The 16412-nt window shown below is 37.1% G+C and overlaps 1 protein-coding gene across 1 annotated transcript in view; it reads left to right on the top strand.

Moving 5' to 3' along the window:
- FBN2 (fibrillin 2) overlaps window positions 1–16412 on the top strand; it is a 264303-nt gene that overhangs the window by 224267 nt on the left and 23624 nt on the right. The window contains exons 49-55 of the mRNA XM_033111165.1: window positions 1550–1675; window positions 2341–2493; window positions 3274–3339; window positions 3655–3780; window positions 4355–4474; window positions 5547–5669; window positions 6109–6240. Of these exons, the coding sequence (XP_032967056.1) occupies window positions 1550–1675; window positions 2341–2493; window positions 3274–3339; window positions 3655–3780; window positions 4355–4474; window positions 5547–5669; window positions 6109–6240 (846 nt within the window). The remainder of the gene's footprint in view (window positions 1–1549; window positions 1676–2340; window positions 2494–3273; window positions 3340–3654; window positions 3781–4354; window positions 4475–5546; window positions 5670–6108; window positions 6241–16412) is intronic.

The raw sequence follows: 16412 nt of genomic DNA, 5'->3' as shown, positions 1-16412 counted from the left end.
AGAAATGTTTTATTTTCTTTATCCAGTCACTCTTTTGCACCTCTGAAAAATTGGTTTTTTGATTAACTTCTCCTAAGAATATTTCCTTCAGACTAGAATCTCTTCTACCAGTTTTTCCCAGATGAGATGCTTCCTAACATGATGCACACACACACACACACACACACACACACACACGTATACACAGGTACACACACGCACACATATCCATTCCAACACTCAGTGGACATTGCAGAGAATACAGCACCTTTTAGGAGCTGGAAATAAAAAACATAGTCCTTGCCTTCAGGTAACTTACTGTCTAGTAGAAAAGCCCTATTCTGTAAGTAAACCTGTTTTACAAACCTTCCTTCCAATCCAACGTGACAGACTCTGTCCTGGAGGTATGTTCAGGCTGCAGGAGCACAGTAGGAGGCTGTGAGTAATGATGGTGGTGGTGAGAGGATGGCCTGTCAAGGAAGCCTGTCACAGAGGAGTGGCGATGTGAGGTGGCTCTTAAATGTTGGATAGGAATTTACTAATCAAAGAAGGCAAGGGAACACAGGAAGCCGTTTGAAAACACACGCGACACAGTGTGGTAAGGGGCGTCGAGCTTAGTCCTGCAGGCAGTGTGGAGCATTGCAGGGTTTTTCACAAAGGATGTGATATGACTCATGAAAATTCTGCAGATATTAACTGAGAAAATAGTATGTGCCAGACCCTATGCTAGACCAAGCCGAAGAGGCAGCAGTGATCCAGACGGACAGACATGGCATGTCCTCGTGGAGTTTGCATTCTAATGTACCTGGAGTTGGGTAGTGGTTATTTCTGTAGTTAAAGTAACCCATTAGATAAGCACTTCCGATGAAAAAATGCCAAATATCACCGGTAAGGAATCCTTATTTATTTTAAGGAACCATTCTGGGATGTGGTGGGAATGATAAAATTCTCAAAACGTGTCTGAGTCTTCCTAGTTCCATAGGCACAGCTTTTCAAACACACATGTGTTTTAAAAAGACAGCCCTGGTGGCACTAGGAAGAGAAGAGAGGGAGATGCCACAGTCAGAAGATTTATGGTAATCCCGTGGCAAATGACGTTGAGTTTGAATGTACAGCGGAGGTAAAATTGACAGACCACCTGCCACATGCTGCTTGCAGATGGAGTTTAAAGGTCAGCGTGAGGAATAAAGGTGACTCTAGGACCCCAACTTGGGTTGCTGAGAGGGGCATCAGGGAAGGAGACAGCTGAGCCCATGATGCCTGTAAGACATTGAATTGGTCCTGTTAGGTCGGCAGGTGGGCGTACATACACCCCTCGGGATCAAGTGCCAGGAGCTGGATGGTGTGGACTTGGAAATCTGGGGCGATAAGTTGGTTGAAACTGGATATAATCTTTGACTTTTGAAGCAATAATCGTTTGCTTTGAAAGAATAAGTAAAACATTTATATAATGTAATCTCTTGTGTCGTAGTAAATAGCCAGTGGTGGACCTTTGTAGGATGATCAAATTGTTTCTCTGGAACAGCGTAGTGATTTGATTAAGCTACTAAATCCTCCTGCTGTTCTGCAGATATAAATGAATGTGATGAAGATCCCAACATCTGTCTTTTTGGTTCCTGCACCAATACTCCTGGGGGCTTCCAGTGCATCTGCCCGCCTGGCTTTGTCTTGTCTGATAATGGACGGAGGTGCTTTGGTAAGCTTTGGGATAACTGCTCTGTCACAATTCACCCTTAGAAACTTCAGAGCCGCACAGTAAGTCATCGTGCGAGTGTTTATCACTGCAAAGGACATGTCTGTGGCAGACACATCATCTGTAAATTAAAAATACAGGTCTCAAAAGTGTATGCACTGGATAATTTTTAAGGTGCTTTGAATTACTGGCTCTGTTTCTACATTTTTTTGAATTTCATACTAAAAGTAAAATTCTGACTTTGTTTCACCATTTTCATTTTGTTGTTGGCATAGATTTGTTTATACATTGGTATATGAGTTGTTTTTGCCAAATGTTACCTAGATTGGTTTGTTGTTGTTGTTGTTTTTAGGCTGCAATGCAAGGATGGAGAAAGAGACTTGGAAATCATTTAATATTGAGCATAATTTCTCAAATTTCCCCATCACATTATAAAAATATTTTAATTGTTTTAAATAATTAAATAAAATTTTATAGACAGGTCATCTTAAATTGGAAAGTGAAGTCAGCAATTGAGGCTTCCCAGACCTGTCTTTTCACTGCTGCTGTAATTTGCATCATGTGCTCGGCCGGTGAAAAATGTTCTGTCAGAAACAGCGTTTTGAAATTATTCTTCATCTTTTAAAATGATCAGTGAAGAGATCTGTGATGTTTGCTTTCTTGATTAGATACTCGCCAGAGCTTCTGCTTCACAAACTTTGAAAATGGAAAGTGTTCTGTACCCAAAGCTTTCAACACCACAAAGGCAAAATGTTGCTGTAGTAAGATGCCAGGAGAGGGCTGGGGGGACCCCTGTGAGCTGTGCCCCAAAGATGACGAAGGTAAGGGCAATGACAGGAAACACCACGTTATGCTAGTTTGGGAATTTTGTTAGAAATTCAGTTTGACTGCGTAATTTATGACTATTTGGAGGGTGAAATTACCCCCTCACATAGAAACTTGACTGGTTCAGTGAACAACCTAATCTGAGAGACTTGTTTCAACTTTTCTATTCAACACATGTACGCGTGGATAGGTACCCTGTGATTTCACTTTTATTCCTTCAAGGTTAGTATTGCTTTCAAAGGAATGAATTTGAGAGGTGCAGGGTAGGAGATGCAAGGAGAGGATGAAAATGATATTCCAAATTGCGGTGGGAATCCCACGTGGGTGTTACATCACAAGCTGGGCTCAGAATCTTACATAAAATTCTGAGAAGCTGAGTCAGTACAGTGGCCATTTGTTGGAAGAGACCAAGAGCTTCCAGGTCTTATTTTCTTAGCACAGCTGAACTGTAGGATAATCATTCCTAGTAAGCTCAGAACTGGCTTGGTCTCTAGGTCAAAAGTGGCTTCTGAGTGTAATGGGCAGAGGGCAGAGAGAATGAGCAAATAGATAGAACCAGAATCCCTCAGTAGTGGCACCCTGGAAGGAACTGGGCAAGCTCAGGTGACTGTTTCTACCTATGCTCAGTGCTGCTTTTGAAATAAGTCATAAAAATAAAAGACTCTTGTCAAAAACAGCTTTGTAGAGGAAAAGTAAGTCCCATGTCACGCATACTGTTAATCAGTTCTATAGTTGAGACTCTTCAGTAATGGGGAATTTGTATTTTTTCTCTGTAGTTGCATTCCAGGATTTGTGTCCTTATGGCCACGGAACTGTTCCAAGTCTTCATGATACCCGTGAAGGTGTGGTTTGATATATTTTACTTCTGTAGTCTTCTTTCATATGAATATATTACTGTACATGTATTTTATAAGCCATGGAATTTTACTGTATAATATATAGTATATTGTACTTAGTGTACATACACAATATTTATATATGCATATGTGCATTACATTGATCATAAAACTATGTTGTGGTATATGAAATACATTAGATATTTCTCTGGTAAAAGAAATGTTCATATGTTTTAGAAATGTTAAGTCTGTTGAATAGATACACACAGCTTTGGCATATCTTTTTATATGAGGAAGTTCATGGGCAATTTTATATTTTAGATGTCAATGAATGTCTTGAGAGCCCGGGCATTTGTTCAAATGGTCAGTGTATCAACACAGACGGGTCTTTTCGCTGTGAATGCCCCATGGGTTACAACCTTGATTACACTGGAGTACGCTGTGTGGGTGAGTGTTGACTCCACATCATACACTTTTACAGTTCTGTATTATTTCTCATATTCAGCAAAAGGTCTCTCAGGCACCCTGGGTGGTGGTGGGATCTGCAAAGCCAGAATTAAGTAGTTAGCAATTGCTCTTTCTTCTCCCATCCTACATTTTCCAGTAGGTCTGATTTATGTGAAGATGGAGAGAGTTGCCCAACCTCTGCCTTCAACCAAATATACAAACTCTGATGTGTCTACAGATTTACAGTTGCCAAACCACTAACTGGCAAAGACATCCATTTTACTTTATGACTTTCCACCCCTGGTCTGGTAGCAGAAGACCACATTCCTCTTTGGGTTTGTGATTTTTAGGGCAAGCACGGCGGTCTGTGGGCTCGGAGCATTGCACGCTTGATCCTTCGGGGTCCTCTGCACAGCACAAGAGCCAGACAGCCAAGACCGAGTAGGGTGCGAGAGTCCTGGGTGCCCTGCGGTGACCTGGAAATGTGCGGTGCCAGGTGGATATTCATACACGTGCTCCTGTGAAGCGAAAACTTCTCCAAACTTTGTAGCACTGTCTCATTCTTCTTTTTCAGATACTGATGAATGTTCAATCGGCAATCCATGTGGAAACGGTACATGCACCAATGTTATTGGCAGTTTTGAGTGCAACTGCAATGAAGGCTTTGAGCCAGGGCCCATGATGAATTGTGAAGGCAAGTGATACTTTTCTTACCATTTCTTCTTGGTACAGAATGGGTTGTTTTAATGTCTCAGCTTTTATTTATATTGTTCTGATAACCTATTAATGATTATAATCATTACAAATGTATTTTCACTTCACTCAGCATAGTTTCGATACCTGGTTTAAAGCCCTTGTCTGATAATTCCAGCATCTCGGTCATCTCAGACTTGGCAGCTGTTGATTGTCTTCTGACTTGAGATTGGGTCCCATTTTCCTGGCTCCTCATTATGTGGGTTAATTTTGGATTATACCCTGGATATTGTGAATGGTATCTTCTGGAATAAGTTATATTACTTCTAGGAATGTTGATGCTTTTGTCTTAACTTGGAGGAACATAAAAGCAGATTGTCAGGGCTGTGGAAGACAGTGGTTCAGATTTCAGTTCTGCTCTGTAAACCTTCGTGGCTAGCTTCTTTGATTTTCCCCACACATGCATGCTTAAGTCAGTAACTTGGGCTGACTTTATGCGTAAAATAATAGTGTTTTTCCTTCTTTGGCCCTCTGTTTTCTGGGGTTGCCCCTCACTCTTCAACAGTCTGGGTGGCCCCAAGGCTCCCGCCCCTGATTCCTCTAGACAGAAGCTGAGAAAGTTTCTATTGAAAATTTAGCTGCCAGGTGCTGCCACTGCCAGGACTGTGGCCATCCACAGGGTAATTTCAGAAAAAGGGGGGAAAAAAAAAACAAAAAAAAAACCTTGGGAATTTGTTCCTTGCCGGTCGTTTGCTGAGTTTTGACTCACCACTAAAAACGACTTCTCTTAGTTTTTAGTTGACTTCCAGAGTTTATAGTTGTTATTTGTAAGAGGGTGAGTTTGTTACGTACCCAGTTCTCCATACTGCAAGTGGAAGTTCTACTGTCCTGCTGCTTTCTGCATGACTGCCAAGTAAACATTAGGTTGGTGCAAAAGTAATTGCGGTTTAAAAGGTTAAAAATAATTGCAAAAACCACAATTACTTTTGCACCAACCTCATCCATCAGTGTTTATTTACACAAATAATAAGAACCCTGGGCGCTGAGCCATGGCTGTGTGTTTCTTTGATCAGATATCAATGAGTGTGCCCAGAATCCACTGCTGTGTGCTTTCCGCTGCATGAACACGTTCGGGTCCTATGAATGCACGTGCCCCATTGGCTACGCCCTCAGGGAAGACCAGAAGATGTGCAAAGGTATGGCCACAGGCAAGGGTGTAATTAGAACTTAATTTGCCGTGCCAGGAGTATATCTTAATGATTTTATCGAGCTTTACAGAAATGTTTATGACAGCATTTTGCTGGTACATTTCCATATCTGGACGAGAAGACACTTGGTGGTCTGTCCAATCAAGTCGAAAATAAGATGGGACGAGGGACCCACCCACTGTCATCCTTTTGGGTTCCTATTAAAGCACAAAGTGCCCTTTCCTGAATTTCTTGCCACTAGGACCAATGCTGAAACTTCTAAGTCTAGAATAGAGCCAACAGCTGAAAAAGCCTAGGCTCCTCCTTCTCTGTCCCAGAATACAATTACATTGTAAGAGCCAGAAAACCAAAACTGTGACAGAAAAGTCCTAAACAATAGTCTGCTCCTGAGAATTTTATATTTTTCTCTTTTAAAAATATTGTGTAGACCTGGATGAATGCGCTGAAGGGCTGCATGACTGTGAATCTAGAGGCATGATGTGTAAGAACCTGATTGGCACCTTCATGTGTGTCTGCCCACCCGGGATGACCCGAAGGCCGGATGGAGAAGGCTGCGTAGGTAAGGCTGTCAGTGATGATGTGGTGTATGTCCTACTCCAGCACAGACTTCTGCCACTGCCCCCAAATCATCCGAACCGCAAGCCAGCAATTTTTCCAGCTGTTCAAGGCTGTGCTGTACCCAGACCTCTTCCTTCTATCTCAGGGTCCATGTCAGTATAATCACTTCTGGAAATGCAGTGGCATTTATGCCTGTCCTAGAGTATATGCCCCCTTGTCTCTTGTAATTCTATGTCCTGTAACTCTAAAACACTAAATTAACAAGTGTAGGAAGACGCCTTGAAACAGTTAGGCTCATGTAGCAAAATAAAAGCATGAGTTAATGTTTTCTTCCTTCTTTCTTTCTTTTTTTTTTTTTTTTTTTTTTAAACATTCCCATGAATGAGGAGAGTAAAGAGACAGATAATCTCCAGAAACCTCTTACAGGCTGGCTGGCTCTGTGACCTTGAGCAGTTTTTTTTAAAAAACATATTTGAATCTCAGTTAATTCATCTATAAAGGGAGGAGGTAGGGCTAGATATCTAAAATGACTTCAAGAGTTTAAAATGCTGTGATTTTTAGAATGCAAGTCAAAGTCTCATGCCATGGAAGCTGCTCGTGGCCTCTGTATCCATTATCTCAGCACTTCATTCTCAAAGTCTCACCTAGGACACTGGAGCCCCGTACACAGTCTTCCTTCTCCTTGAGAAGAAGTGGCTCCCCCTCCTTTAATTAAGAACCTGCTGCTCCTTCCTTACCTCCAGAACCCAGAAAAATATGGGTATTTTTGGAGGAACATTTGAAGATTACTAATACTGTCTTATTTGAGGGGGAAAAAACAAAAAACAAAATAAGATTTCTTAAAATGAATCTATTAGGGATTGCCTGGTGCTAGGCGTCAGAATACAGAGCGTGGTTGGAAATGAATCCCTTTGGGAGATAGAAGCATTCTAAAAGTGAATCTCAGTGATTGCACAAGACTGTAATTAGCTAAGAATCATTGCATTGCACATTGAAACACGCAAGTTTTATACAGCATCTAAATTATACTTCAGTAAAGCTTTTTTAAAAATAAATCTACTGTAGGGAAAGAATGTTCATTGCAATTTTACATGTATTAACAGCAACAAAAAAGAATAGGAAACAACCTAAGTGCCATCATAAGAGGATAGCTAAATAAATATGGCATATCCATGCTATGAAATGTCAACAGCAGTTAAAAGGCGTAAGATATATGTGTGTACGGAAGTAAAAAGAATTATAAATATATAGTTACAGAACAATATATGCAATGTGTCATACTTTAAAGGAAATTATAAATAATACTATGCTTTCCGTAGGGACATATACAAGCAAGTAAATACACATGAAAAGATGTTTTTTAATAATCATCGAAAGAATTACCTCCAGGGAAGATTTTGAGATTAGAGGTTACTGGTCTGAAGTGAATTTAACTATATCTGTCAATTTTAATTTTTTACAAAAGAGTGAGTTCCTGAATTACATGTGTAACATAAAATTCATTTTTAAATGTATGCAACAACCCATCAGGTTATGATTGGATTTCAGAGTTTCTTTTAATCTATTAGATATTTTATTCAAATACTCTACTTACTAAAGTTCAAAATAGATTGTATCAGAGGTTCAGTTATGCGGTGCTTTTTTCAAAAACATTTTTCTTCCAAGATCTGAAGACCCAGAGATTAAGCTAGACCTCCTAAGTCTAGGAGTAGAGAAGTTTACAAAATAATGTATGTCCCTCAAAGTCTCGCACACGGTGAATACTAACACATACGGAAGGGTAGAAATAACGTGTATGGAAGACATTGTTTACCGTCCTGGTTTCTTATGTACCTGAGATTTATTTTCATCTATTTCTCTCTTATTTATTTAAGCATGTATGTGTGTTTGAATTTCATCCAGCTAAAATACTTAGAAATGTGTTTTACTTTTTATTCACGGAAATTTCTTATTTTTCTAACTTGCTGAATTTTACTTTATATTGTTACTACATTCATATGTGTGTTTCCTGGGAAGAGGGGGTAGGCATTGTGATCAGATTAAGAACCCATGTTTCTTCTTCCTGGATCTCTCATAAATGAGCTGAATGACTTGAAAGTGACTTAATTCTCTGTGCCTCAGTTTCCTCATCTAACAGTAAGAAACTATATGATCTGAGTGGGAGAAGTATGTCTGCTCTAGCTCTAATATTCTATGGTACCATGAACTTTCTTTAAAAAAAAAAAAAAAAGACGACCCAGGGCAGCATTATACACTTGTAAGTGTTTCATTGTTAAAAGATGCTACAAAAAATACATGTTCTAAAACTTTGCTGATCCTCAAGCTTTTCATGATACCATGTTGATTACTGAAACTTCTATAAAACTGTTTTTGATCATCAAAAAACTCTTTGTAGAGAAGTTTTATTTTATTCAGACGTGTTTTTACAATTAGAAATTTCATAATGAACAACCAAAATATTAAAAAAGTATTTACAAATGTCACAATGAAAGGTAAAGCCACAAAAATAAATAAATAAATAAATAAATAAATAAATAAATAAATAAATAAGAGTGCTGAGTACAATGAAATTGGAATCCAACAAAATTACCACAAAATAATATCAAATGCAAAATTAGGTAAAAATATTACAGGGTAAAGAATTAATGTTGAATAACTAGGGTGTACCCCTAAAACTAATATAATATTGTATGTTAGTTATATTTTTAATAAAAATCTTTAAAAAAATTCAAACCATGCTGATTCCTATTTCAGCTATGTCAATTTCTGACATTTGAGTGAGAAATTTAGACATAGGAGTCCCATGTCATAGGTCATTTAGACATAGGCCATTCTTCTAATATTTCACTCTTCCTTTTTGGAGAACTACTTCAAATGATTGCTCCACATTTTGTGTGTAAATCAAAAGCAAAGAGAAAAGTAAATCATATTTGAATCTATTACAAATGTGGTGGTATGATTGTATGTGTGTATTTGTGTGTGTGTATGTTTGTATGTGTCTCTTTTATCCAAACAGTGTATCTTTTTTATCATACAATTGTTGAAAATACTAAAAATAGACAGTTGTATTCATTGTGAGGAATTTAATATATGGGGAGAAAGCGAAGTCTTATCTAAAGACTTGCTCTGAAGCAAGATGGAAAATAAAGTAGATCTTAAAATACCACCTGTGAGTCTATTATAAATGTAATGGTATAATTTTTGTGTTTCCTTCATACACATATATACATATGTTATTTTTCAAATTGTGAGTCCCATCTCACTAATGTCTACATATCTAATATTCCTTATGGACTGTCCTCAATAAAATTTAACACAAAGGAAGTAAATTTTGTCTCTCTTGTTCCCTGTTGTGAACATCAAAAGTGTCTGGAACATAAGAAGCACTTAATAAATAATTGTGATATAAAGGAATGAATTGAACCAAGATCCTATATTTAGAAATTGTGGCTGTTTAATTTTGTAATATTAAATACTCATATGTGATGACTACAGTTTAAAAAAAAAAGAAAGTTATGTAGAAAATCTAAAACCTCTGTAAAGAAAACTAAATGTAGAGACAGAAATTTAGATTATGCAATATATTATGCCCCAATAATTATTTTTTTAAATAAAAAATAAATTAATAGAAAAAATCTAATAAATAGAAAAATTTTACCAAGATCATTAAATTTTAACGTAAATACCAACAGAATACTTTTGGGGCTTCATTAACATTATTTAAATGTAATTGACGGGAAGGAAGGCTTTGTTTTAAATATGATGGAATGAAAAACGTTACTTTATTCCCATCCCTTAAAGGTTTTAGAAATACAACAGGGAAGGGAGAGTACTGTTTCAATTTAAGTGAAGAGGTGATCACAACTACAGACTGAAAAAGAATACAGATATCTCTAAAAGTAACAGCCCCAATTTAAAACGTTCATCTCACAACCTTTGATTAGAAGATAAGGGAATTGGGTGATTGGGAGGAGGATGGAATATTTTTGTAGAAGCCCAGTTCCATACTGCAGTGTCAAGAGGCATAGAAGTGAAAGAGAAATCACAGTGACATGCTAAAACTTAAGGAACTTTGCTCAGAGTCGCGCTGACCTCCTAAACTACCTGAAAGTTTGAGTATAAATGCCCCAAGGACAGAGAGCATAACAGCTTTGGTAAGAGAGCATTCATAGAACAAACTTGAATTGAAACTGGTGATTTTCTGCTGTACTGTTTTTCAGCAAACAGCTGAACTGGAGAAAATTATTCAAAGATGAATAATTACACAAGACTGCAACAAAGGTATATATGCTGGGGAGCGGGGTAAAGGAAGACAGGAAAATAAACAAGAATTGGATTAAAACACCTCAGAAAACAGAGGAAGAGTTTAGAAAACTAAAAATCCAAATAGAAGAAACTGAAAAAGATGATGAAACCGTATCAAGACATAACGAGCTTAGGAAAGAAATAAAGCTACCACAGAAATTAAAGTCACGTTAGGAGCAATAAAAAGTAGAAAGGGATGAAGACACAATCAGTTGTGTGGATATGGAGGTGACTAATAAGATGATAGAGGAAGAAGACAAATAAATTTAATATGTACATAAATGAATTCCCTCAGGGGGAAAAAAACTGAACAAATAAAACAAAAATATGTATATATTTAAATATATCTGAGTATTTGTGGAAGAAATTCTTGTAGGAAATATTTAAATCTGCATATCAAAAGAGCACACTGCTCCATGGAAAATGTTGCAGAACAGTCATTCATTGTTTTCTATTAATTTATTGAACAGCTGCAATGTTTATAGTTCTGAGGATATCAAAATAAACTACAAGGACAAGTTTTTTCCCTCCATCCCCTCAAGTAGTTTATGTTCTAGTCAGGGAGAAACAGACATCGAGCAAATAAAGAAATAGTCAACATGATAATATAGTGGTAAATCTTTTTTGAGAAAACAAAATTTAGTGATTGAGTGGGAGCCACTGTTTAGAATACATTTTTCATGGAGGACTTCTCTGATGAGGTCACTTTTGAGCTGGGACCTGGAAAGGAAAAATGCGGAGCTAACGAGAGCAAAGATCCCTACGGCAGGAATGAAAGCCAGTGTAGCTGGAGTTTATGCCAGAAGAGTGGCATGAGGTGAATGAAGTCCAGAGGTTGGCAACGGCGTTGCAAGCCATAGTAAAGAGTTTGATTTTGTGCTGAGTGTTTTGTGGCAGAGCGATTCAGAGTGTGGGCCAAGAAGATGGATGATGAAGATGAGAAATGCAGTTTCCTATCTACTAGTTCTGTGACCTCAGGCAAGTTGCCTTCCCTGTGTGCCTCAAAATTCCTCATCCAAAAACAAACAGGAATAATGAGATCGCTAACCTCACCAGATTATTGGGAGGATTAAATTAGTGATTTGCTGTAAAACCCTTAGGACAGTGCTTGACATACAGTAAATTTTCAATTGTTAGTTATTATTGTCTAAGATCTCAGGTTGCCTTGTAGATAGATAATACATTGTAAGGGGGTAGGAGCAGAAGGAGGATTCAGTTAGGTGGCTATTTTAATCATCCAGATGAGAGATAAAAGAGGCTCAGATTAAAGCCATAGCAGCTTAGAAATGTGGTGCAATGGATGGATTCAGAATATACTTTGGGGATAATAAACAGAACTGGCTAGTGGATTGATTAGATATAGTGGATGAAGGAAGACATATGAAAGATGAGTCCTAGGATTTTTAGTGGAATAATTGATTAGATGAAGCTACTATTAACTAATAAGGAAAAGATTAAAAGAAATCGGTTTGATTTGGGGTCACAGAAGAATAAAAATTCTGTTTTAACTATGTTAAGTGTCAGATATGTATTAGCTTTCCAAGTGGTAACATTAGGTAAGCAGATATATTTATGCGCCATAGCTGTAAGTTGCTGACAAATAGGTAGTATTGAAAAAATCGTAAGATTGGATGAGGAGAGAGGGAGAGAGAGCAAGCAGTGACTGAGCTCTGGGCACTCCAATATTTAGAGTGATTAAAAATATTTAGAAGACCAAAATGAATAGATTTAAAGATAAGTTCTCCAGGTCATGGCGGAGTCATGAGAGTTAAAAGAATAGATTATTGCAACACTTGGGAATAGTCACTTGTAAAGCTGCTGAGATACAGAGTAAGATATAGACAGAGAAGTAACAATTAGATTTGGTGACTTCTTCAGGAACAGTTTCCATGTAGGAGTAGAGCACATGAGTTATGAAAAGAATCAGGTGAGGAAGTGGAAATGACAAACATAGATCATTCTTTCCAGAAATTTGTATGGAACCACAAAACACCTTCAATAGCCAATGCAACCTTGAGAAAGAACAAAGCTGGAGGCATCATGCCTCCTGATTTCAAATTATATTACAGCAGTAGTAATCAAAGTACTATGGTACTGGCATAAAAACAAACATACAGATCAATGGAACAGAATAGAGAGCCTAAAAATAAACCCATACATATACAGTCAATTAATTTTTGACAAAGGAACCAAGAATATACAATAGAGAAACATAGTCTCTTCAATAAATAGTGCTGGGAAAACTGGACAGCCACATGTGAAAGAATGAAACTGGACTCCTATTTTACATCATACACAAAAATTACCTCAAAATGGATTAAACACTAGACAGTAAGTCCTGAAACCACAAAACTCCTAGAATAAAATATAGGAGGTAAGCTCCTTGACATTGGTCTTGGCAATGACTCTTTTTTCGGATTTGACACCAAAAACAAAGGCAACAGAAGCAAAAATTAACAAGTGGGATTATAGCAAACTAAAAAGCTTCTGCTGAGGAAAGGAAACCATCAGCAAAATGAAATGGCAACCTACAGAACGGAAGAGAATATTTGCAAACTGATAAGGGGTTAATATCCAAAATATACAAGGAACTCATACAACCCAATAGCTGGTAATCATCATCATCATCATCTGATTTTAAAATGAGCGAAGGACCCAAATAGACATTTTTCCAAAGAAAACACAGATGGGATCAACAGGTATATGAAAACATGCTCAACACCGCTAATTATTAGGTAAATCCAAAAAAAAAAATCCAAAATGAGATACCACCTCACACCTGTTAAGATGACTGTGATAAAAAAGACAAGAGATAGGTGTTGATGAGGATCTGGAGAAAAGGGAACCCCTGTGCACTGTACCCTTTGACACTGTTGGTGGGAATGTACATTGGTGCAGCCAGTGTGTATGGAGTATGGAGGCTCCTCAAGAAATTAAAAATAGCACTACCATATGACCTAGCAATCCCATTTCTGGATGTACAAAGCAAACAAAACCATTATCTCAAAAAGATATCTGTACTCTTATAGATATCTGTACTCTTATTGTAGCATTATCACAATAGTCAAGGTATAGAAACATCCTAAGTGTCTGTCTATGGATGAATGGATCAAAAAAATGTGATGTATACATACATACATATATATAGATATATATATGTATATATCATGTACATATATGTCATATACATGTGTATCATATATGTATATCATGTACATATATGTCATATATATAGTACATGTAATGAAATATTATTCAGCCTTTAAAAATAAGGAAATCCTGTCATTTCAAACAACAGTTGGTGAATCTGGAGGGCATTATGCTAAATGAAATAAGCCAGGGAAAGACAAATACTGCATGGTATCACTTCTATTTGGAATCTTAGAAAAACAAAAGCTGTTGAGCATTTTCTCATATGTCCATTGGCCATTTGTATATCCTCTTTGGAGAAATACGTATTCAGGCCCTCTGCCCATTTTTAATTGGATTGCTTGTTTTCTTGTTGTTGAGTTGTATGAGTTACTAATCATCAGAGAAATGCAAATAAAAACTACAGTGAGGTATCACCTCACACCCGTTAGAATGGCTATCATCAACAAGACAAATAATAACAAGTGTTGGAAAGGCTGTGGAGAAAAACAAACCCTCATACGCTGTTGGTGGGAATGCAGATTGGTGCAGCCTCTATAGAAGGCAGTGTCGAGGTTCCTCAAAAATTAAGAATAGAATTACCATATGACCCAGCAATCCCTCTCCTGGGCATCTATCCAAAAAAATCTGAAAATATTATCCATAAAGACATATGTGCTCCAGTGTTCATGCAGCTTTATTTACAGTAGCCAAGACATGGAAACAACTAAAGTGTCCATCAATAGGTGAATGGATAAAGAAGTTGTGGTATATATGAAATACTATTCGGCCATAAGAAAAGATGAAATAGTACCATTTGCGACAACATGGATGGATCTTGAGATTATAATGCTAAGCGAAATAAGTCAGAAAAAGTAGAGAACCATATGATTTCACTGATATGTGGTATATAAAATTGAAAACAATGAAAGAACAAGACAAATAAAAAAACAAAAATTCATAGACACAGATAATAGTTTACTGGTTACCAGAGGGTAAGCAGGGAGGGGGGTGGGAGATGAGGGTAAAGGGGATCAAATATATGGTGATGGAGAAATGACTCTGGGTGGTGAATAGACAATGTGATATATAGATGAGGTATTACAGAGTTGTACACCTGAAATCTATGTAACTTTACTAACAATTGTCACCCCAATAAATTTTTAACTTAAAAAAGAAAACAAAAACACAGAAGCTGAATTCACAGAAACAGAATGAAAAAGTGGTTGCCTGGGGGTGGGTGTTAGGGATATAGGGACAGGTTGGTTAAAGGGTACAAACTTGGCGTTATAAGATGAATAAGGTTTGAGGATCTAATGTATAACATGGTGATTATAGTTGATAACACTATTGTGTAATTGAAATTTGCTAAGAGAATAGAACTTAAATACTCAGACAAAAAAATGTAAATATGTGAGTTGATGGATGTGCTAATTAATTCAATGAGTGGATTCCTTTTACAAGGTACATGTATATCAAATCATCATGTTGTACACTTTAACTACCTTATAATTTCATTTGTCAGTTATACCTCGATAAAGCTGGAATAAAGTAAAATAGAGCACTGAGTCAGAGCACTGAGCAGGAAAAAAAAAAAAAGAAAATTTTGCCCTACGGGGAACAAAAATGTAGCAGTAGCTGGAGGGTTAATATGTTACTACGAGGTTTTTTTAAGGTGGAAGTTATTAGTAAATGTATGCTGAGGAAATGATTCATTTAGAAAAGGAGAATTGTGAAGTCTTGGAAGGCAAACCAGAGGAACAAGTGCAAGGACTTGGCCTTTGAGAAAAAACAGAGATACTTCAGCTGTTGAAAAAGGACAAAAGGTTGAACATGAGTGTGCTCATAGCAGAGAAATGAAGGAGTTCTTAACGTGTCATTTTAGAAAATGGGAGTGTGGACATGCCAGGAAGTACAGTGAGATTGTCAAGGAAGTATTGGTACCCATTGGAGATTTGAGTCTTGAATTAAAGTGAGACCTGCCCTGGTTGTGTGTTTTTCTCTAGTCTGTCCTGCTACACTGGATTAAGCACAAAGTAGGTAGAAGGAGGTGAGCAGAGACAAGAGTAATGGACAGTGAAATGGTTAGTCATTGGTGATTCTGATATGATCTAGAAATTGTCAAAGCATAGAAAGTGGAATGCTGGAAATCAAACTTTCATAGATGGCACAACATCACACTAGATATACCCTAGTGAATTTACAAATTTCAACAGCAAAAATGGGGGGGAGGAAGTGGGTAAATTTTCATGGCTCTAGTCAACCAGAGAGAAAAAGAAATGACCTACAAGGTAGAAAAAAATTAAAGCTGCTCTTATTTCAAGTTTCCTCAGTAGTTCTCAATGCCAATGGTAGTAAAGCAAAAGTAATCTAAGATTTTGAGACACATCTAGTTATCTTTCAAGTATAAAAGCTACCTATATTGTTCATATGAAACGTGGAGGAACACAGGCAGTATACCAACAAGAGCCCTCTTGAAAAAAATAATTCAAACAATTAAAGGTGAATAAGGAATAGATTTAAATCAAGAAGACAGACCTTGAACCCTCAGATTCTAGAAAAAACAGACACTATACAATTATTTAAATCCATAACATAGCTCAAACTTTTGTATATACTTAAATTTTCTGTAATAAGTTTTTTTTTTCCTAAAAGAGAAATAACTATCTACACCAAGACACATCAAGATGAATTTCAGAACACTAAGAGCAAAAAGAAAATCCTACATTCTTTTCTCTT

This window comes from Rhinolophus ferrumequinum, chromosome 7, assembly GCF_004115265.2.
Source record: "Rhinolophus ferrumequinum isolate MPI-CBG mRhiFer1 chromosome 7, mRhiFer1_v1.p, whole genome shotgun sequence".
NCBI lineage: Eukaryota > Metazoa > Chordata > Mammalia > Chiroptera > Rhinolophidae > Rhinolophus > Rhinolophus ferrumequinum.
Note: the sequence above shows the minus strand (reverse complement) of the source record. Positions and strands in the feature narration are given on the sequence as shown.